Genomic DNA, 23729 nt, shown 5'->3' on the forward strand with positions numbered 1-23729 from the left:
GAAAGGTCCCTTAAACTCTTCCATAGATCTCTACAATAAACTACCACAAGATGTGAGGAAAGAACCAAAATTGATGATATTCAAGCACAAGATAAAATCAATACTTCTGAAGCATGTTTTTTATTCTATAGCTGAATACATGGAAGCGACTTTTACATAAGACAAATGTACATAATGTAGTATAATCACATATTATTCTTGTAAAATTAAATGTCAAATGAAAGTGGGTAATTAGTATATCTTCTCATGTTATATTTTTTTGTGATTTTGATATAATAGCAGAGTAAGACCCAATTTTTTACAATTTTTGGCTATATATTTTGTATTTGTAAAATCTATTAATGTACCTGTATTGTAATGTAAGTATTGACATGTCCTATATTACCATGTACTGTAATTTGTACACACCGGTAGTCCTCGGACGCAAATAAACTAAACTAAACTAAACTTAAATCACCAGTGCCTGGAAATTTCTCCAAAAATTACAGGATAATTTCATCCTAAGTTATACTTGGCAAAAAATATATATATATTATTCTGTCGAAATTTGTTCCTACTTTTATGAAACTCTTTTCTATGTACATATTCTTAAGTGCATACATGAAATAAAGTTCACTAATGGAACACCGCTCTGAATTATTGTTTTGCTCTTCTTTTCAGGCTTCAAAGTGCACCTACAAGCTCAGTGCCTTCCTACACCCTTAGCATGGTACATGTATCAACTTCCATTGTGGGTACTGAAGTATTGCATGGTTGCTACTTATGTAATAGAGATTGGCATCCCGTTTCTCTTCTTCTTTCCTCATCGCCGTGTGAGAGTTTGTAGCTTCTACCTTCAGGTAATCATTATATTGTTTCATAGATAATATATATGTGTGTGTGTTTGTGTGTGTATGAATACCTCAGTGTATGTTTTTTGTGAATGGCAGGCATTTGGTTATCGGTTTTTGCAGACTTTATTTTATTAATGTAATGACTTTATATTTACATTATCTACATTTAGTTGTGTTAACTGATGTTCAAATATATAATCAGTGTGAATATTAAAAATGTTGTTTTAAAGGCAAGGGGGAGAATTACATGACCATTGCTGAATTTCTGTGAAGAGACATGCTTATATAAGCATATAAACAACAACAATAACAAAAATAATTATCTTTTGACAGAAGTTGTCTCTTCTTGCAAATAATTTCCCAGCATCAGGGCCGGATTAAGCATCCTCGGTGAACAATAAACACAATGACGTTATAGTTAAGTCACAATGCAAAGAATAATAGTAACTGTATAATAAGTAACGCTGTGTCTAGGCATCCGAAATTGGGGCTCCAAATTTCATTCTAAGATTTATTTTCAGGTTAATATAGCAAAGAAAAACTGTTCAGCTTTCGGAAAATTCTCTAGGCCTATTTCAGGAATGGACCTAATGCTGCAGCATCAATAGCACCCACCTTAATCCGGCCCTGACCAGCATGCCTCCAATTCTCACCTTGAATATATTGCTTCAGCACTGCTGGTTTTACAAATGCATTTTTAAGTCTTCGATTAGTACATAAGAAGTGCTTTTGTTTATCTAATCATATTTTACATTTTTTTTCTTAGATATTTCTTCAGTGTTTTGAAATGTTGACTGGCAATTGCAACTTTATGGGTTTGCTGACAATTATGCTGTGTCTCTCACTTCTTGATGATGAGTTTTTTTACAAGCAGAACAGCAAAGGTAAATTATTTATTTATTTATTTACATTAATGAACTCAATAGGCTGATACCCAGTTAGAGAGTTCATGTTACAAAATGGAACAGAGATACAGGTTATCATACATGCTTCAGTGAGTGTTATTTGAGAGTGTTTTCATTAAAGCGTTTTTAAATTGCATATAAGACATACAGAATAAATCAATATATTTGTTATGTTTTCCTCATTCTCCAGATAGGAGATTTCTTGACAATGTTTGTCCACGCTCTATAATTGTATTTTACTTACTTTACATCCCGTTTCTGCATCTTTCATCCAATCCAGTGTTCGAAGTAGGAGATAATGTGGGAGGATGCTATCCCCCCAGTTAAGAAACTGTTCCTAAAGCATCCTTCTAGCTAGGGAAATTAGCACAAGCATTCCCGCATGTTCTGCCCTCCATGTTGACCCACATAAGCATCCCCCCCTATCCAAAAACTCTGTCAAGCATCCTGCCAGCTAAGAATTTACAGTTTGAGGACTGGTCCAACCGTAATTCTAAAGATCAATAACGATTACATAAAATTGATAAATGGGACACTCATAAAGGAACACCTATGCCCATGCAAGGACTTGAACCTGGGGCCATCAATTGTAAGATCATGACTCCAGCACTCAAAGTACTCTGCCACTGAAGTGACAAGTTATATGTATGATACTGGTGGAATATTTAAAGGATTTGATTTGATTTATTTATTCACCTTGAGGGATTACAGTAATCCACAGTTTTGTCAATGAGCTTTGGGGCTTGAATCGCTTCCCCTCCAAACATAAATGCACTAGTTGGCTGTAATTATATTTTTTATTTTAGTTTTTAACACTTATTTTATCATTGAAAATATATATTTTTACCTCAACTTAATTGTAAGGAGTTTCCATTTGAAAAATTTATTCTCGAACGTACCGAGACACATAAGCATTGTTGTGTTTGAATTTTTGGGAGGGAAAGAACGTATTTTGGTGGATGTATCTCCACTGTCCGCATTTTATGATGCCCATGTGTGGAATTGTGAACACAATGCATTAATATGAATTTCAAATAAATGTTAAAAACTAATAACAATGACGAAAATTAGAGATTTCAGTTATTGATATTGTATGTAGAGTTTGCTTTTTATTTATATTTTAATTGCTGCTACCTTTATAAGCATAATTTAGTATTACTATAGAAACTCTATGAATATTGAATGAAATAAAGAATAAAATATTAGGATTTCAAATCAATATTTTTGGTTAAGACAGTTTGACACAGGTAATACAAAAATAATGAAAGATATGTGGCTAAAGTAGGGCATTTTTCGCCATATTTCTATGATGGAATATATCCTGTGTGAGCCAAAATTTAATGTAATATTTTGTCCTTTGCGCATATTAACATTAACACTGTTCTTACTTCTGTATGCAGATGATAGGTATAGTGTTCTTTTTCTTACCCTACCCAATATATCAATCAATGTACTGGTGTTATTGCAGATCCATCAATAGTGGCGAAATTCATTAACCTGTTTGACTGGTTGCTGACTGTCTCAGTATATGGTTCTGTTTTTTATGTTTCACATCTGTGTTTCCCTATAAAGAAGACTTTAAATAGATCATTTGATATAAAAATTGGTAAGTTGTTCTTCCTATGTAAATGTCTATTCCTTTTTAGAATATAATTTATATTTTAAGTGTAAATTCACTCAACCTGTTCTACTTATGCACATATAGCGAGATTGCTTGATATTGCTTCATGTATTTAGAATTTATTTTCACTATAGTAGAGTATAGACATGAACTTTACCTTTATAACAAAAAACAACAGAATTTTTAACTTGGTCTAAGAATATAAATAGAAAGTTGGATTGATGTACTTATCGTAAACATTACCAATAAAATTATATGCAGTTTTTACATGATGAGTACAGAATGAAATAACTGAAATTATGACTTTGTAAATTAATTTGGGTGAATTAATGATGTCTCAAAACACCAAAAAATGAAATTTCAGTCAGCAAGAGTAAAGTGCATTCTTCTTTATAATAATTCAATTTTAGATGGCTAGTCTGAAAGATACTCCCATTGTTTATTTTATTTCCTATAGGTTTTAGCAATTACCAGTTTGAAACTGCACTGGGTGCAGTATTGCCAAAATTTATGATCTTCGGTTGGTTCTTTTTTACCTTAATTATTGTTGAAACTCTAACAAAAGCTCTCTTGGATGAACGTGGGATTCTTCATAAGATATTTTCATTTATTGTCACCTTTTGGTACTGTGGCACTGCATTTCTATTGTTTGGGATAAGCCTGGTATGTATATTTTCTTATTTCCTGTATTTTCCTGTCTTATTATTTTTCTTGTGATATATATGAATACAAATAGAGACAGACAATCAATTGCATCTTAAATATATTTTCTCCTATCGGAATGTAAAGTAACGAGGTCTAGTTATGTGAACATGTAAGAAATACATGTAGATATTGTGTACCAGAAAAATCAATAAATTATTTTAAGTTATAATATATGCATATAATGAATAATAATAATAATAATAATATTAATAATAATAATTTTTATTGTAGAAACATGTGAGAACATCACATGTATTACAATCGTCAGAAATATACATATAAAGTATCTATAGATCTTACAAAAAAACATCCAAAAAGCATTTTAGAAACGTAACACCACTTACATAAATTTAGTTGTTAACATTATTGTTTTACAATCATAACTATTTTACCTAATACAATTAATTTCAAAGAATTCTTCTACCCTATATATACAGTTATCGGTTAATATTTTTTGTACTTTTCTTTTGAATTCTAAAAAGGGCAGTTGCCTTAAAGACAGAGGGAGAGCATTGTGAAACTTAACTGACATGTAGTAGAAGGTTTTTTGTGTCTTTTTGTAATTACATCTAAACAATCCTAAACAATCCCTATTTCTGGTTTGATAGGCATGTGAACACCCTAACTCCTCATAAATGTGAATGTTCTCTTTTATATAGACTAGGCATTGGAATACAAAGATAGCAGGAGCTGTCATAGTACCTAGTCTAACAAAACTTAACTTACAGTGGCCACGTCTTGGAAGACCACACATTAATCTTACACATATTTTTTGCATTTTTAATAACCTTTTTATTGAAGGCTGATGACCCCAAAGTAAGGTACCATAGCTTAAGTGACTGTGTATCTGTGCATAATAAACAGTTTTTAGAACCTTCAAGTTTACACATAATCTTAACCTACGCATTAAATAAACCCCTTTGCTAACCCTGGATTCAACTCTACTGATATGATCCTCCCATTCCAAATGATGATCTATTAAGAATCCCAAAAAGGTGACAGAATTCTTTTCATGCCCTGTATTATGATTATTACTATAATATGTAAGTTCCAAGTTTTGGATCTTACCAGTGTTTATACAAAGCAAGTTAGCAGTACACCAGTCCTGTACAATATCGGAAGTAGATTTTAATGAGGACCTTAAAAGATTATTAGAATCAGAGTTCAAACAGATATTGATATCATCAGCAAATAGGTAACTACTGACCAAGGGTGTTGAAATGTTATATGGAAAATCATTTATGTAAATAATAAAAAGAATAGGACCCAGAATAGATCCTTGAGGTACTCCATGTTTAACAGGTAACAAGTTTGACTCCATTTCTTCAAAAACTACTCTCTGAGATCTCCCACTTAAATATGATTGCAAAAGTGACAGCGCTCCATCCTCAAAACCATAAAATTTTAACTTTTTTAGCAGAAGAGAGTGAGATACAGTATCGAATGCTTTGGACAAATCATATAGTTTCACATTAACAACTTTCTTACTGTCTAACCCTAATATACAATTTTTCAAGAATGAGACAGCAGCCTTAACAGTGCGTAGCCCAGTTCTATAGCCAAATTGAGAGTTACTAAATAACTTATTTTGTTCAAAATAATCAACAATCTGATTATTTAGAACAATCTCCAAAACTTTTGATATGACTGGAACCAATGAAATAGGTCTGTAACTATCAGGAAAAGACTTACTACCCTTTTTAAATATGGGTATCACTTTTACAAGCTTGAAATCTTCAGGGAAAACACACCCAATAATACATGAATTTATAACATGAGTTAAAGGTTCCTTTATAAAATTTACTCCATATTTCAATATGATAGAGCTTAAGTTATAAATATCCTCACATCTACTACTACTCATTTTAATGATTGCTCTTTCAATGTCTTTTACTTCAACAAGATGAAAATTAAAAGTAGTTGTAGGTTTTAATAATCCATTTAAATAAAAACTTGAATCATTTTTACTTGGGCAAGATGAAACTTTGTTCAGGATTTCTTCAACTTTATTAATAAAAAAATTGTTGAGTTCAGACGCGCTAAGTTGGTTATTAAAATCTGTTCTGGGTACATGTATGGAATTACTCTCTTTTTTTACAATATCCCACATTGCTTTTGACTTATTACTAGAGTTGTTTATAAAATTATCATTAACCTTAATCCTAGTTTCCCTAACTAATCTATATAATTTCTTCTTACTATTTGTATACAGATTCTTCATGCCATTTGAACCAGTACTAATATAGTAGTCATAAAAACGTTCACATTCTCCTTTGAGTTTGTCAATTTCTTTACTTCTAACCCTTGTAGGTTTGGGTTTAGTAAGTTTGCCTACAACATACTTTAGAGGAAATGCCCTTTCAGCTGAATTAGACATTTCAGACATTAAAAATTTTGCTTTGCCATTTATATTATTTACAGAACGATACATAATTTTCCAGTTAACAAGTGATAGTTCATCGTGAAATTTTAAAATATTTTCCTCTTTCATTAGTCCCACCCTTAACTTGCAGTTTTTGGTGTCGATTTTAGATGAGACTTTAGGAAAATTAACCTGAGACTTAAGTAAAACTGCCCAATGATCAGATACAACAGTTTTAACAATTGAGCTTTTAATTAACCCATCCATAACGGTAACTATGTTATCAAGGCAACTTCCACCTCCGAGTTTGGGCCTAGTAATCTCAGTTGTAGTTATAGCTAAATTTAACGTTGAAAATAGATTATTTAACATAACACCTTCTAGATTCTTTACTAACCTAAAGTCAATATTGAAATCTCCACATAAAATAATCTTAGCATTAAATGTACACACATGTTCTAAGAGGTTGTGTATTCTATCAATAAATAATTTAAAATCTTTACACTCAACATTCGGCCTATATACTGCAACTAAGATAGTGTTTATTTCTACAAGAAAAGATACCGTAACTTCAAATACCATTTCAATAGACATGCTGTTTACACTGTGGACAGGCCTGTGAGAAAAGGTTTTCTTGATGAAAATAGCACATCCTCCATGTTTTCTAGTGGGTCTACAATAACTACTACTCAAGTTGTAGCCCTTAAAACCGTAAACTGCAGAGGTTCCCAAACTTCTTCATTTCATGGTACCCCTAGTGTTTCAATATTTTTCTGCAGTGCCCCTACTAGTGTTTCAGGATTTTTCCGTGGCATCCTAGTCAGAATAGTTAAAAATATATACACATATTTCAAAATTCAGAAACATTTTACATGTAAAAAGTACTAAATAAGCAAATATCTGGAACAATATAATCATTTCAGTGAAAGGAATGGAACATTTCGCGCCGCCCCTGAAACCCAGCCATGGTGCACCAGAGTGCTGCAGCACACACTTTGGAAACCACTGATATACTGTATTGATGAACGATAGCTACTTAAGAAATAATTCGGTTTCTTACATGTATTTCACTGTGAGCTTATTTTGATGGAGGTTAGAATAGATTGTGATTTTAAATATTGCTTATATAAAAGGAAAGCATCTGCCTGCCACTGTGGCAAAATAGTTAGCACATCATGCTATGATTCCAGGGGTCCCGGGTTCAAATCTCGGCCTGGGCATGGATCTTTGTGAGTGTCCATTTATCAATTCATCATATCATCACTCATCCCCATCTTCACAAATTAGCCAAAAGTAGCACAATAGGCGAAGTAAAATAAAGCAAATCAATCAAGACAAAGCATCTAAATTTGTATTTAGGAATGAGAAAATAAGTAATATACATGAAGAATGAAAAGTTAGTAGAGTCAATAATATAACAGTGAACCTTGTGTGATGAAATAAATGGTTTGTACAGTCGTGTATTGGATTAATGTTTTTCTGGTTATTATCAATAATAATAAAAAAAAAATCTCCCCAAAACATATTTCCTGTGTGCACTTGATTCTAATAATGGATGCCACCCACTTTCCCCCCAAAAGAATCTTAGTTTGCACACTGTCAATAGTTAGTAGAAACTTTCATATTTCATCTTTCTAGGTCCCACTTGCTACCTTGCACCCTGCTGGAAGTTATGCCCTGCAATCATATCCACAATTTGAAACTATGTACAAAGCGACAGAGCACATGAAAATCACTAACCCTTATGGATATGCTAGCCAAATAAAAGGAGTCAAAGGTAGGCCTGAGATTGTCCTTGAAGGCAGCAACAGTGAGAGTGGTCCATGGTTGGAATACAATTTCCTGTACAAGCCTGGTCGAGTCAATTCATCTCTTACATTTGTAGGTTGGTATGTGTGTACCAGTGTTTGGAAGTAACTAGTTACAAGTAACTCATTTACAAGTAACAGTTACTTTTTTTTGAAGAATTGTAACTGTAACTGGTTACTTTTAAAATCAAGTAACTGTAACTGAGTTACTTTTTCAATAGAAGTAACGTTTCAACAGTTACTTTTAGTTACTTTACGACACTTAAATTGCTAACTTGGATGTTTGTAACGTGGAAGAAGAGCTAATTTTGCTACTCTAAAGATTTTCGTTGGATCACCTAAGGCAAAATTTCAAGCTGACTGTAATCATAGATGCCAACTATCTGCTTGGCCCCCCTGTTGTTCAAAGAGCAGCGAATGAGGAGGAAGGGGAGCACATTTAATCCTTCCTAGGTAAAGGTGTCTTGTCTTTGCAAAAAAATCCAGCTTTCAACATTCCTCACACTGAGAATGCAATCTGCTTCAGGAACTCGCCTGGGGGTTAACAGGTCCACTCGGTTGATAGCTTCAGATCAACGAGTCCTATTATTTGATCTGTGATAGAGATAGAGAATGCAAGTGCTTTGTTGCTGATTTTCTGCAGTGGTAAATAGCTACTGGTCATAAACCAAAATCCGTGAATGACCACATCAACACCTTCAAGTATGTCAACATGAATCTTAAATAGTCTTTTAATTATTTCGATTTTCTCTTTTAAAGTTATGTTGTTCGCCTATGCATGGTGAATGCTTAGATATAGACTGAAGGACCCTGTGTCGCTTTGATCTAAAATCTCCCTTAACGAAACATTCATACCAAAGAGACAGGCAACAAGTGATGTGGAAGTTTCACACTGAAACGACAAACGACACTTCGGTCAATCTGCATGCACTCACCGTGCGAATAACAAACCAAGGCAACACGGTATTCAGTCCGAGAATCATGCAAGTGACAAGCAACACATGCAGCTTGTCGTGTCGCTTCAGTTCGAAAGACTGCATATATTTCTGAACATTGCTTTCCAAAAGATGTGTATTGCATGTCGCTTCAGTCTGAAAGTTCAATAAGCGAGTGATCTTTTTCATTACTGCTATAAATTTCTTATATGAACTTCGGTGCACTGTGAAAATGGATTGCTTTCTTTAAATTCTAAGCTTGCCACCGGGGAGCAACAAAAACTATTGTTCTAAATGTGTATTGTGAACAAAAAAATATATCCAGAACTGCAATTCTTAGCTCATTACACAAAGAAAAGTATCTCCTGCTTTTACTATTGATAAATATCTCTTTCTATAATAAAAGCTTTATAAAATAATAAATTTTATTAAAAGCATAGCCTGCAACATTCTTTGAACAGTTTACAATGTTTTCTTAAACTGCCCATTCTCTAACAATGTTTTTCACAAATAACAGGAATCTGAATCAGTGTTTTATGAATTGTATTTGTGTCTAGATTTTTATTACAACATAAAATTAATAATAATAATAACCCACAGCTCTACAGCACCTTGAAGGGCCTTGGCTTACCTACCGACTGCTGGTCTCCCTCCCACACTGTTCCGCCGTCACCTTGTTGGAGCGTGGAGTTCTTAGACCAGTAAAGGGGGACGGGTGATCAGCCCGACGAACCCCCAGCCATTTTACTGTAGGTCTTCTCGACCGGGTTACGCTCACTCACTCGGAGCTTCCCAATTTCCTCACGATGGTGGGTTGCCACCGGCCCTATACGTAGGCCGAATAAATTCCGACCAGAGCCGGATTCGAACCTACGCCGTCCCGCAGCGAAACATAAAATTAATAACCTTGAATAAATTGAAAAATGGGAAGTAATGATGGGTTTCAAAAGAGTATTAAGAAATACTAGATATTCATTCACTACTCTTTGAATGATACCCTTCATTAGACGTAATAAACGCTGGTCTGGGTTTCCAAGGAAACTACTTTATTCCAAGTAAATTAGTATTTTCAACTGTTTAAATATTTTGTTTGTATTCTTTTCGAGATATATATAGACTGTACCAGCCATCTTGTCTCGTCTCATGTCTCATCTCTCGTTTCAAATTCCAAAAGGCATGTTCTGTTAGCAACACTCCAGGTCATCCATGTATTTTATTTATCATAATTGCAAAGTTAATCCATCAGTGGCAGCTGATCAGTTTTTGCATTACCAGCTATGCGTGTGTGTAGTTAAAATGTGGGATATTTTGATTTGGTTTTGACTTGTTTTAAGTCCACTTTATGCACAGTAAGGGTAATCGGAACTGGGCCTACAGTTTAAAGTGGGATCCGAACCACTATGTGCCTCCACCGGGAATCGAACCCGCGACCCCTTGATTACAAGGCGATGATGCTAGCACTGCACCATCGGGGAGGCCAAAATGTGGGATAATTTATCGATTTAATATGTGTTATTTATTGTTATGGGGAATTTTAAAAGTGGTTTTCATATTTTAAACTGAACCCCCACCCCACGAGAAATGATTGGTAATTTGTTTCCTTCCTACAGTAATACCTTCCGTCTCTTCTGAATAACATAAATGTATGAAGACTTATATTATGTACCAACCAGAAGCATAAATAAAACACATTTACATCTTCATATGTTTATTTTATTCCAATTAATGATCACCAATTGTATGTAAATGTTTTCAAGGAGGTTCCCCCCCCCACCCCAAGAGGGAGAAAACAATGTATACGTCCCAAAACACTACTAGCTGCAATGATTTGTTCCAGTGTTACTTGTAATTGTCAGTCTCTTATAATGATTAACACAAATTACTGTAACTGAAATGGAATTCTATGTGTAAACTCCCTGCGTTTTAGGCTGGCTTCCACAATGTTCATTCAAGCTTTGTTGTTACTGCCCAATATACAATGGGGAGAGGCAATCATCCTTAAGGTAACAACTATGTTTTAGATGCCAAGAGAGGGGTGTGATATCCCCCTCCACCATTACATTGCCAAAGGTGGAACTGGGCTCCCTGTCACTTAGGCAAGGACTCATCTGATTACTCCCCTCCCCTCCCCACATACATATTAACGTCCTACATTGTGTTTGGACTAGAGAATGGATTCATCTTTATTAAGGCCACTTTGATACATGACTGTATTTGAAGCCTATAATATACTTTTACTCGCTAAAGCTTTGACTCATAGCATATGTGCAGATATTACATTATAAACAATTAGTTCATTAAATATTACTTCTTGAAGGGTGAGATAAATGGCATATGATCTAGATCATATCAGTGATGGCGATTGGGTGCTAAAACTGGAGGGGGGGCAACTGCCCCTCCCCCTAATCACAGTCATATGAAGGCATCACTGCGAAAACCTAACGACCATCCTATTTCATATCTCCCTAAAACTGTCATTGGCAAAGCCCCTCTGCCTCTATGTGCCAGCTTAAACAGATCAACTTCCTCAGAACTAATCCCACCATTATTCTGTAATAAAATTGCCTCCGGTCTAATGCAGATGATAACATTATTATTGTTACAGTATTTTGGGAGTTGATTGGAATTTTTATGAATTGCGATTCCACATAGTTTTTTTTAGCGACTTCATGGAAATGATTTAACTTGCCAAAAAACTTTGCTAGTTCATAATCTTTAGGATTGTAAAATATATCATATGGAGTGCCATGCTAGTAATCTAGCAGTTCACACATTAAAATATAGAAGGTTTACATCATCTTGTGTACCCCCCGCCCCACTTTTTCCTCCTTGCACCTCTAGATGCAGATGATACCCATGTGTACTTTAATTGTAATGTGTACTTCCCTTTTGTTTCTCCAGCACCCTATCAACCACGATTAGACTGGCAGATGTGGGTTGTTGCTGAAGGAAAATATCAAGACCATCCATGGTTTGTAAGTTTTGTGTATAGGATTTTAGAGGGTCAACCAGCAGTTCTCCGACTTCTTGATAAACACAGGAATCCATTTCCAAATGGACCTCCAAAATACCTTAAAGCAACTTTGTACTCTTATAACTACACCAAGTGGCCTCACATGTAAGTATTATGTGTTCTCCTTTCCAAGGACATATTTAGGGAGTCTCGGGAGGTCTGGACTCCCTAAAAAAATTGATAGGAACTAAAATTAAATATGCAAAATACTTATATATATGTTGTTTGTTGTATAATATAAGGTGTAGTTAATTTTGCCGAGAGTAGGCAAAGATTGAATTCAAACTTAGCCAAATAATCCACATGAAAGATATAAGTACCTACATTAATAACTTGTGTAAGTGTTCTTAGCATGCAGGTTCTTGATTCGAGTCCTGGCCTCAGCATTAGTGTTTCTTTGCATGTGTCCCTTCATCAATTTCAACTAATCATCATTCATCTTCAACATCGTAATTATACTAAAGATACAGAGAAGTGACATGAAATAAGAAATGTTGGATGCAAATACCACCAAACAAATGTCTCTGTAGGGCCACTTCATACTTGTAAATGGTAAAAATATGATTTTTTTATTAATTTTAATTTATTCATAATTGTGAAGCATGTGCACAGACATATAATAGTTATAAGGCTTGCTGAGAACAATAATAGAAAATTTTGTGCAAATTTACCTGGTTATCAGTCATACAATGAAATACATCAGTACGTATGCAATATTCTATTCAGGAGTTCATTATACTATAATTTGTACTTAAAAATCAGTTGGAATATAGTTGAAAAATGAAATCTCATTTCGACCATTGTGGACTAGAAGAAGGAACCCTTTTTTTTCTTTCCACATCTTAGTTTCCTGTACTGGAATGAAAATTTAGTAATAGTTCCCCATTCCATACTGACCAAATAAATTCCACACAAATTGTCCCATTAATTTCAAATTGTCTAAAAGTTTATAACAACTTGTAATGACATGATTCAATTCATGAAGGGACACTTACAAAGAGTCCAGCATCATGACCATGCAGTGTAAGGTGCAAGCTTTGGGCTCTATGCGCAGCTTCGAGTCTCCTGGGGGAAGCGTAACAACTTTTCTCCTGAGGTTTCGGCCTGTGTATGGGACCTGTGGCCACCCATCATCATGAAGAAATTGTGGAGTTACGAGTGAGTAGCGTAAGTGGTTGGACGAGCTTCCGCCTCTGATGGGATTGAAGCCCACAATCAGTCAGTGGTGAAGACATAGTACAAGCAATGCAAGCACTGCTTGCACTATTAGATTATTATTTCATGTACTTAATGTTTTAGCCTTATTTAGTTTCCATCGCAATCGATTTCACAAACTTTTAGGGCCTCAAACTCCTTCAGTAGCCCATTGCAAGCAGCAGACTCTGCTTGAGGCTGCCGATACGGGAAGCCAACGCACCCAAACAATCATATGGTGATGTTTGAAATCTTGTTGGAGAAATGTGTCTCAACCCTCACAGAAAAGCTGAGCCTTCAGTGCTTCTTGGAAAGCAACCGAAAGCAGGAGACATTACCAGCAGACCAAAAACCAATGTGTGTATTCATGAGCACATAAAGAAGATCACAATGATACTAATAATTATTAATCATAAAATAACTGAAAGAAGCTATTATCATTGCTCTAAATTCCATGTAGGTCACTTAAATTACAATTTATTTTGTATTTCGCGAATTTTAAAATGTGTCAAGAATTTGACATTAGGGGTTGGGGCAAAGGTGGAAAGGGCGAGCATTTGTGTTTCCAGGAAGATGAATGCCTGCAGTCTGCACCCTGCATTCAGCTCAAATTACATCATCAGTGTTGGCAGCTACAGTCCTGGCAACTGTCAAATTATTTACAAGGTAATTCAAGTGAAATGTTTAACGAATTTTACAAGTTAATTCAATAAATTGATGGCTTTTGAATAGAACTTGGGGTGGAAAATAATATATGAAAAAGGAGCTTATCTTCTGATATTTGTAAACAGTACAATCTAAATCGTATACATTGTACACATTAAGAACAAAGAAACATTTTGTATTATTATGGCACTGTGTTACTTAAATATTATATACATACTCTTTCTGTTGTAATGATTCTGATTCCACAGTGTAGTTCTATCACCAAACTGCAGGCGCGGAGCATCCATGTAAGCCGTGTAAGCCGGGCTTACACTTATTAGTTCTAGTAAAATGTATGTAATTATATGGCAAAATTCGTAAAAACTTCAAAGTTCAACTCGGCTCGATACCAGTCTTCGAGATCCTATTTGTTAGATTGCAACACTTCAGCACCAGGGGCCACATGGGAACTCCTGCCTTCTGCTCGCGGAAAGTTGTAAGCCGTCTGAATGTTGCCTTACAAATTTCGGACCGCGAAGGAGCAGTGCCTACCGTATCTGGATGGTGAAGAGCAAGGAATATAGGGAGAAGAGTGGGCCAAACCCTAGGTTTGTAAACCTACGGCCACAGGCTTACAGCAGCATTGCAAACCTCATGTTTAGAAAAAGTGTTGTTCATGGACGTCCGCAGTATTTCTTTCCACCAGGGAGGATTGCAAAGTATTTTTTTTTTTCAGGTGTTGGGGTAAACTAGGTATATTTCCCTTCTCAAAATATCTGCAACGCCCTTACAGTAATTAACAATTTGATGTGACTGAAATGAAATTGTATGTGTGAAAATGGTTGACATTCATTTTTCAGGAAGTGTCTCCTTGCCTTGATCCTTCTGGACATCCATGGTGTCGTTTAAACTCCGAAATTATGCTACGTACTACTAAATTGTTCTGTGATTTTCATATTATTAATATTAATTTATAACAAAACATAAATATAAATTCGAATGGTTCAACCAACGGCATGGGTTCAACTTTATACGTGAAAAGTTTGAGAAAATTCAACCACAACGAAAAGTGGCCCTCTTGTTTTATTTATATCCCCAACTTACAAACTCTTTTTAAACTTGTGCAAGATTTAGCACCATTATGCTTGGGTTGGCTTCACTGAATACGTGCCAGCGAGAGACAGGTCCTGCAAGAGGAGGGGCTCCAGCATTGTCGAGTATGAATGGTTGACTGCAAAGGAAATTTGAGACGGTGGTGCTTCAAGGAGGTTTATTCCAGGAACAGGGAATTCTGAAGGAAAAATGTAATAGGAAGGGGAAAAAGGAGAAACCTAAAAATGGGCAGGATACCGGAAAACTAGATACACATTGATGTGCTAAATTCTTCTTTCTGTTTTTAGCTTGTAGGAGAGCATAAACATCAGAAATATTAACATCTCTGTTTTCCGTTTATGTATGAACTCAGCTGGTAATAATTGAGCTAAAAAGTGCAAAAATAAATAAATAAATAAATGTTAATGAAAGCTGAAGATTGAACCAATTTTACAAATCTCATGTCAAATGTGAACCAAATATTATTAATTACGTAGTCTGTGATTCAAACACTCTTCGAACAGCCTATTTATGATCTTTTAGGTGCTAGATTTGCTTTTACAATATCCTAAGAAAGCACTTACATGTTCTTTGATAGAAATTTCTGGATATGTCCCTACAAATAGTGAGCATTTCTTTTATAATTAATATTGTATTTTTTTTTACTAAATATAGGGAATTTTAGGGCAAGAGAGGGAATTTATTTATATCCGAAAGGGATATTCCCCTCACAGTGAACAGTGATCAATTTTGGATCTGGTTTCTTTTTGTTTCCCCGTTCTTGTTGTCGAGGTAATGCTTTTGCGAAATTCCATCTATTGAAAGTGGACTGTCGGCCCTGTGCTGTGGTGTGATAGTGCATTATGGAATAAAATGAGTGTGATTGTGCGGTGGGGTGGATAACTTGTTGAAGACACCGTTGTCCAGCAAGGATTTTGCTGCCAACTTCTCTAGCAGGCATAGTAACAGAAACGAAAAATAAAATTCACCGATTTTGTGATTCAGGGTACGAAGCTGATACTTGGTTATGCGGTTGTAAAAAGTATTCAGCACTTCTCTGTTTCCTTCTGTTTTCGTTTCTTTATTATTATTATTCATTTTATCTAACTTTGCATATTTTTTATCGTTACGTTAGTCATTGTGATAGGAATAAGACTGACTTAATTATCAGTTGAAATGTAGGAGATACACAGCCTAGCAAAGAAAACACCAATCCCAGGGATTGAAAAATGGGGGGGGGTCGATGTGTGTGGATAAATCACTAACCATGTCAGCCCAAAAATAAACACAACGGGAAATAACCTTCATCATGATAAGCTTACACTGTTGGAAAGGTCACGCTCCGCCACTGCCAAACTGGTATATCGTCTCTCCCGTGAGTGATAAAATTAAGAAAATATGTTGGTATCACTTTCTGTTGTTTCAGAGCTTTACAAAGTGATCTTGTTTGGATGCTTTGTATTTGGGGAAAGAATTTGTGAGGAAGTGAGTGTTTGTTGCTGTGTTTGTGCTCTGAATTAATCGGAAGGACATGATTTTAGCAACAGTTGATACAGCGAAATGCCGGTATTTTACTGTTTGTTTGAGTTGGGTTAATTCGTTCACTTATTGCACAGATAGGTTAATCAGGACTGGACCCAGTGACGTGCGGTGACGTCGACACGTGGGGTAGCAATGAGTGGCGTGCCCAACGGGTCATAATCCCCCCCCTTTTTTTAGGGCCCAGTATTTTTAAAAGAAGAACGTCAAATACAGGAAAAATTGCAAAGTTAGGAATGACTACAAAAAATTGTACACATAACTTCCACCCACTTTCGAAAATCAAAAACGATTTGATTTGATTACTGAGCCAGAGATGCCGGGTTTCAATCTCGGCTTGGCAATGGGTGATCTTTGTGTGTCCCTTGCCCTTCATTAATTTTATCATATCGTCTTCGCGATTAGCCAAATATGGCGGAAAGCGAAGTAAAATAAACCAAATCACACAATCAATCAATGAATGATTTGATTTGATTCGCTTTTTTATACATTTGTTTAATCGCGAAGATGATACGACAAAATTAATGAAGGGACAAACACAAAGAACACCCATGTCCAGGTAGGGGTTCGAACCAGGAACTCCTGGTGTTGTAGCGCGCTGTGGTAACCACTCCCCCACGGTTGGTTGATTTGACGTTTTAAGTCCACTTTATACACAGAAAGGCTAATCGGGACTAGACCTATAGTTTAATGTGGGATCCAAACCACTACATGCCTCCATCGGGTACAGATCCGGGACCTCTTCCACTCCCCCACGGAGGTCGGCCGACAACAAACGTGTGAGGAAGATGCTAACCATTCGGATACGTGGGTATCGGTAAAGCAAACTGCATTTTTCCTGAGTAGTAATTTTCAGTTGAATTTTTTAAATACCATCTTTCGTTTTTTTCAAAAATTTTGCATTGCTTGATTTCCATAATTTCCCCATCTCACGATCTCCTTAATGAAGGATCCGGACTCGAGCCCTGGCCTTTGCATGAGTGTTTCTTTGCAACCACTCTTCACCCGTTTAATTTAATCAACGTTCATCGTCATGGCAGAAATTAGGTAAAACGGTGGAAGAGAGAAGAAAATACAAATAATTTCCTCCCAGTGCATCTGCAGGGCAGTGTGAAATCAGGAGCCTAGAATTCTCTGTTTATGATTGTCCCTCACGACTTTCCAAGCTCTTAGCTACTTATTCCGATTAAATCTATACAGCTAGAAAAAGCGATGGGTAACAAAACACAACTTTAAACAAACCATTTTTCTACTTTCTTCAATGATATTCATTTGGCTTTTTGAGTTCTGGGATACATTTTTTCATTTCTAATTTTCTCATTATTTACTGCAGCCAGAGTACAACACATAAGAACAAGAATGCATGCTCGTCACGAATTCCGGCCTGAATTGTTTTTTGTGAGGTCCGTTCATCACTTTCATCATATCATCACTCATCCTCATTTTCGAGATAACCAAATGTGGCAGAAAAGCGAAGTAAAATAAACTAAACCAGCAACAAGAATTGGAACGTGCGTTCACTTGCCCAAATAAGTACATCCGTATTTATGACTGTTTAGCTTATCCATTTTTTTATTGGAGGCCAAGAGATTAGTATATTTAAATAAAACACTACTAAAACGAGAACAAGAGAGAGCGCGAGCACATATTTGTTATTTAACCATTATATATTCCATATTTTTTTAAAAAAGCATAACATTTTGTCTGCACATAAGACGTTCCAATTGCATAAATGATAAAAGCACATCCCATATTATACATACATATTGTACAACGTGTAAAAAGTAGTGTAAATACAGAGGACAGAAGAACTGCAGAAAAATTTCCCCTTAGTTCTTTAGAGGATTGAAAGAAATCGAAGGGAAACCAATCCCCTATCTGCCCTATAGGAGATAGACTAGAGGACCTGAAAGCATGGGCTTTCAACCATTGCAGTGGGGGCGAGGTGGCAAGGGAGGTAGAGGCAGAAAAGAGGCAGAAATCTTCCCTTTCCCTTCGAAAACCCGTTTCTACCTGGAACTGCTAAGGCGGAGAAAGAGCGAGCTAGGCCGCTGAACACACCGAGGGACGAGAAGGGCGTGAAAAAAAGTGTTGCATATGAACTGTGGCTTTAACAAAACAATAAATATTGTGATTTGAAAATAATTAGAGATGTGAGATTGATTGATCTATCTCTGCTAGACTAGCTACTCCTCAGTGCACGTCACTGACTGGACCTACAGTTTAATGTGGGATCCGAACTACCGTAGAATGTGCCTCAACCAGGTATTGAACTTGGGACCCCTTGGCTACAGGGTGACGTTACCACTATGCCATCGGGAAACCCTTAAGGGTGTATGTATTATTTAGCAATTTAAATCTGCTTTGTTTTGCTCAAGAGAGAAAAGTGTGAAAATGAAAACCGTGGAAGCGAGGTGACCAACATCCGATTTACCAGACTTTAATCAAGTTATCTAATGGAGGGTTTGTGTGACACTTCCAGGAGTTTGGAGTTTATGTGTTGAGTACATCGTCCATGCATGTGTTTCTGTGCTTGGATGGAGATTTTAATTCTTCTGTCCCCTGTGTCAGAGGAGCCAACTTAATATGAATTGGGGAGGGCAAAATTTGAATCAACAATTATATATATATATATATACTGCTGGACAAAAAAAAACCGGACAGTTGCATTTTTTGTGATAACGCAATGGGTCGATAAAAGCTCTGGTACAAGGGCTAACTAACTATTGCAGAAACTGAATTAAGTATGAATGCATAAACAAAGTCCGAGCCTATGAATGGTGCATATGGTACTACATGATCTGCCGAACATTCTGTAATATATCTGCGAGCTGTTATTGCAATTCAGATGTCAAATATTAAAGTGTCCGGTTTTCATTGTCCAGCAGTATATATAAAATAGCTGTCTATATAATCACTTGCCTACTTTGTCAGTCTACGCTTCGCTACTGCAGTCAGTAAGTAGGCACTGGCCCTCATGGGTTATTACACGTTATGGTAATAACGCTATGGGTTATTACACTCTCAAAGAACAACCATGCCTAAGATGGTACTCGAACCCTGGGCCTTGAGTGGCAAGATCGAAAGGTGACCACTTAAGAAGCTTGACCACTGAACCAGTGACAATTTGTACCAAATGTTTCAACACTATTTGCCCATTTTAAAATTAGAATTGGAAACCCAGAAGCATTTCATATAAACCTAGGACTGCCCTGTATAACAGTAATGTTTGGTAAGATTACTATAGACACACTGGATGTTTTCCCTTGTTTATACACTTACAGCATATTAATAAATTATACTTCTTTTTCATATTACAAGCTTTTCCTCTTCTTGGTGGACAAGAGAAAGACTTGGAGAATATTTGCCAGTGGTGTCTAGAGAGAATGCACCAATAATTAAATACTTGAAGATGCTTAGAATCATTGGTAGGGAAGATGAACCAATAACAAACAAACATATCAAAAAATTCTTGGATGCTCTGAGGATGGGCGTTTCATACATGGAAGGAAGTGTGTTGATGTTTTCACTACTTTGTGCAGGCTGGGCTATTATTGCAACAAAACGCAAGTAGCTGGCTGAAGGATGTCCACATTGCATTACTTTGTTTCTAAATCATGCCTTTTAACATTTCATGATTGAAAGAAACTATATATTATTAAAATGTTCCAATTACAAGCAAAACTTCATGATCTGCGGAAATTTAATACTTTTTTTTTACGTTGTTGTTTTTATAATGTCCATAAATGATACATTTTGTGTAGTTGTCCATTTTTTATAGTTTATTTTTAATCTAAAGTGTTTTAAAGTGCTAAAAATAAAACTACCATCTTCAAAAAGTTGATTTATATGTACATTTTACTAATTTAAATTTATTAGACATGTTAGTATTTAATCATACAGGGATTAAATCATGTTGAAGAGATTCTCTTTGGATTTCAACTAGTCCTCGGAAGCCCATCTGGAACTGACTTCACTTCATTGATATTCTGAAAGAACTTCTTTATCGAATTATGTTGTTGTTTATGCGTACAAGTAAGAAACTCATAAAAATAGATTTCATTATTGTGTCAGTGGTTTGTAACATTAAACAGTTTCATCTATTTTTAAAAAAATATATTGAGATATGTATGAGATAAAGAAATCTGTTTCATATTTCAAAAGTTCCAAACCAAAATTTATCTAAATTAAAAGATTTGTAAGTGCACAGATAGTAAAATCACACCAACTTAGAAATAAGTGAATTAAAATCATGTGAGGCTTCAAAGCATGTGATTTCAATTGAAGTTTCATTGATTTCTGTACATTTTGAGTTTGTAATTTTTGATGTGATCAGTTAGAACGAGTAATTGAAGTATCATTTACATATTCCTCTAAAAATTGGGTATCTTGGGCAACCATGTGGGAAGGAGTAAAGGCAGCTGGAGCATGTTGCTCATCACATCACCTCCACTAGTGGCCGAAATTGTGAATGTGTGACCCTACCCACACCCCTCCATCATGTGCCCTCACAGCATATTGCAATTGCACTGTCTGTGCAGAAATATAAATATAAAAAAGTGTGGCTGTAATCCTATTAAAAAAAATATATAATTCGAACTCAAGATCATTGCCTTTGTAGTGCATGAATCTGGTCAGGACTCATTAGACAGCTTTAACTTCTTAATGACTCTCTCCATGTTGAACCAGTAGTTGAACTCAGGATCTCGTCACTGAGGTTCCGGTTGCGACCCATACCGCACAAAAAGGGATATCCATATCCACAATGTCCAGATCAGATACATGGATATCTCTGGATACTTATGGAATATCCCATCCTGAATATCCATAGAAGATCTCCCATTCTGGATATCTGGAGGATCTCCTGTCCTGGATATTCATGGGACATGTGGTATTATTAAAAAATTGCCATGTTTTGATATCCATGGGAAAGACTCCCGTGTCGGAGTGGTTAGCACATCGCGCTACGATGTCAGGGGTCCTGGGTTCGAATCCTGGCCTGGGCGTGGATGTTTAAGAGTGTCCATTCATCAATTTCATCATATCATCACTCATCGCCATCTTCGCAAATTTGAAATTAGCCAAAAGTGGCACAAGAAGAGAAGTAAAATAAAGCAAATCCATCAACCATGGAAAAGACTCATTCATAGTGTCTGGTCTCAAATTAATTATCTTAGGACTCAAACTCTGTGATGCAGTAGTAAATCCTAATTTGAAATATTACCCGAAAGAATTCCATCGTCCATAGACCCTTTGTCTGTCCTAGCAAGTCACGGATACACACAAAGCCAAGTGGAAATTCCTTTGTGATGAAGAATAAGTTTACACTTTTTTTTTAAAAAAAAAAATAATAGGCTTACGTAGCTACGAAACTACTGACAATATCTAGGAAACAGCGGAAGCAAACCACATAAACATTCACATGAGAATGCTCTAGAAGAAATTCTAATTTTTCAGATTTTGGACATAGTGGTTTTTCGAAAGTTGATGAAAATTTGAAAAAAGCTGCTCTGAGGTCGGCCAAAGGTCCTGCCGAGCCTTAAGAATGGACAACTTGCTCAACTCAATAAATATTTGTGCTAAAATTTGGGGCGAATTCATCACAACATTCGTATTTGCCGCTGCTTTGAAAAAGTGGCCTTTATAGAAGCAGCCCCGGCGCCCCAACCAAACGACTTATGATCAGTGGCGTAGCGTTATAGTACGCCCATACGCCCGGCGTTCCCAGATTTAAAATTTCAAAAATGCTTAAATGCTGTGATTATAAAGTAAAACGTGACTAATTTCATATATGTTTGACCTTCATGGCATTATAATGGCTATTTTTCGCGATCCGCTTGCAACGCTCCACTCTCAACACTCGTTCTAGCATCTCTTTCCAATGCTTTTCCCGGCCGGACACCGAGCAGGTTCGGCGTACAGGACTCCTATATTCCTTGCTGCCTCTATAGAGGGAAAGCTTCCATTTCTACAGCACGTGCGTAAATAGGCTCTCTTAAGCCAGCGTACGAGAGGTCTACCGTGATTGGTTCATGTGACCCTTCCTGCCTTCTGAAGCAGACGACAGCGGCAGAATTCCTACCCGGTTCTTCGCTCTTCGCGCTCATGCAACTCGTGCTGTGTGATGCTACAATACGCAATATTGACTGACGTAACTTTACCAATCTCAAATATACTGCTTCTTAATGGCCACTGCATTGTATAATTTATCGCACGAACAGCGATGTGTATTAGAAACGAAAAGATCAACACAGTTTTTGTCAAATTAGTTGTTGAAGTCCTCGTGATAGAAATTCAGCCTGTGGCTGCTCTACCACTTAACCCGCAAAACTATTATTTTTTTATTGTATTTTTTCGTTATGGGTCATTCCACGTCAAATCATCCAGGCCATGTCACCCACCATCTCAGATTTTGATGAAATTCGGTATACTTATAGAACTTTTGATGCTAATTACAAAAATGACAACTTTTTTGAGATTGGTCAAGGGGTTCAGAAATTACGCGATTTTAAAAATCTCCCTGTACGCCACATGCGGCTCCACTTTGAATGACACGCATTAGGTTATAAATTATAGTATCTTCTCTCAGGTTTGCCGTAGAAACTTCAAGTTTGATTTCTTTTGCTCAGGATAGTGTAAGCTTTCATTTAAATAAGGTTTCTGATCAGTGCATCAATAATCATGTATTTTATGTATAGTTTCATGTATTTTTTTAGAAAAATAAATGACTAAATTCAAGAGCGAATTTCGTGAAATGCCCCCCCTTCAATTTCACCCAAATTTTATATACAGGTAGCTGAGAGTGAGTACTAATGCTTGATGGAAAAATTGGGATGGGCGGTTCAGAGACAGGGTGATCAAAAAATCATTTACATTAAAAGTTAATCTTATTAAAAATGCTTATGTATTTAGCACAAAGTCTGAAGTACAATATGTTTTGAGGTATAATATTCAAAATTTCTGTTCACTAAGTGTGAAGGTAAGCATAGGTGTAACCTGGTGGGGGCAAAGGGAATCATTTTCCCTATCCAAACTTTATAGATTAATTAAAACCTACAAATAATAATTGCAGTGAAA

General features: G+C 36.0%; 1 protein-coding gene across 2 annotated transcripts in view; it reads left to right on the forward strand.

Annotated features, from left to right (window-relative positions):
* Window positions 1–20467, forward strand: part of LOC145995285 (lipase maturation factor 2-like) — a 43782-nt gene extending 23315 nt beyond the window's left edge. For both annotated transcript variants that reach the window (XM_083131875.1, XM_083131876.1), the window contains 7 exons: window positions 661–839; window positions 1600–1717; window positions 3207–3344; window positions 3817–4022; window positions 8065–8311; window positions 12071–12287; window positions 19974–20467. In XM_083131875.1, coding sequence (XP_082988001.1) covers window positions 661–839; window positions 1600–1717; window positions 3207–3344; window positions 3817–4022; window positions 8065–8311; window positions 12071–12287; window positions 19974–20226 — 1358 coding nt within the window. In that variant the 3' untranslated portion in view covers window positions 20227–20467. The remainder of the gene's footprint in view (window positions 1–660; window positions 840–1599; window positions 1718–3206; window positions 3345–3816; window positions 4023–8064; window positions 8312–12070; window positions 12288–19973) is intronic.
* Window positions 20468–23729: the final 3262 nt, after the last annotated feature.

The sequence above is a fragment of the Lepisma saccharinum genome, chromosome 11 (genome assembly GCF_977018435.1).
Source record: "Lepisma saccharinum chromosome 11, izLepSacc3.1, whole genome shotgun sequence".
Taxonomy (NCBI): domain Eukaryota; kingdom Metazoa; phylum Arthropoda; class Insecta; order Zygentoma; family Lepismatidae; genus Lepisma; species Lepisma saccharinum.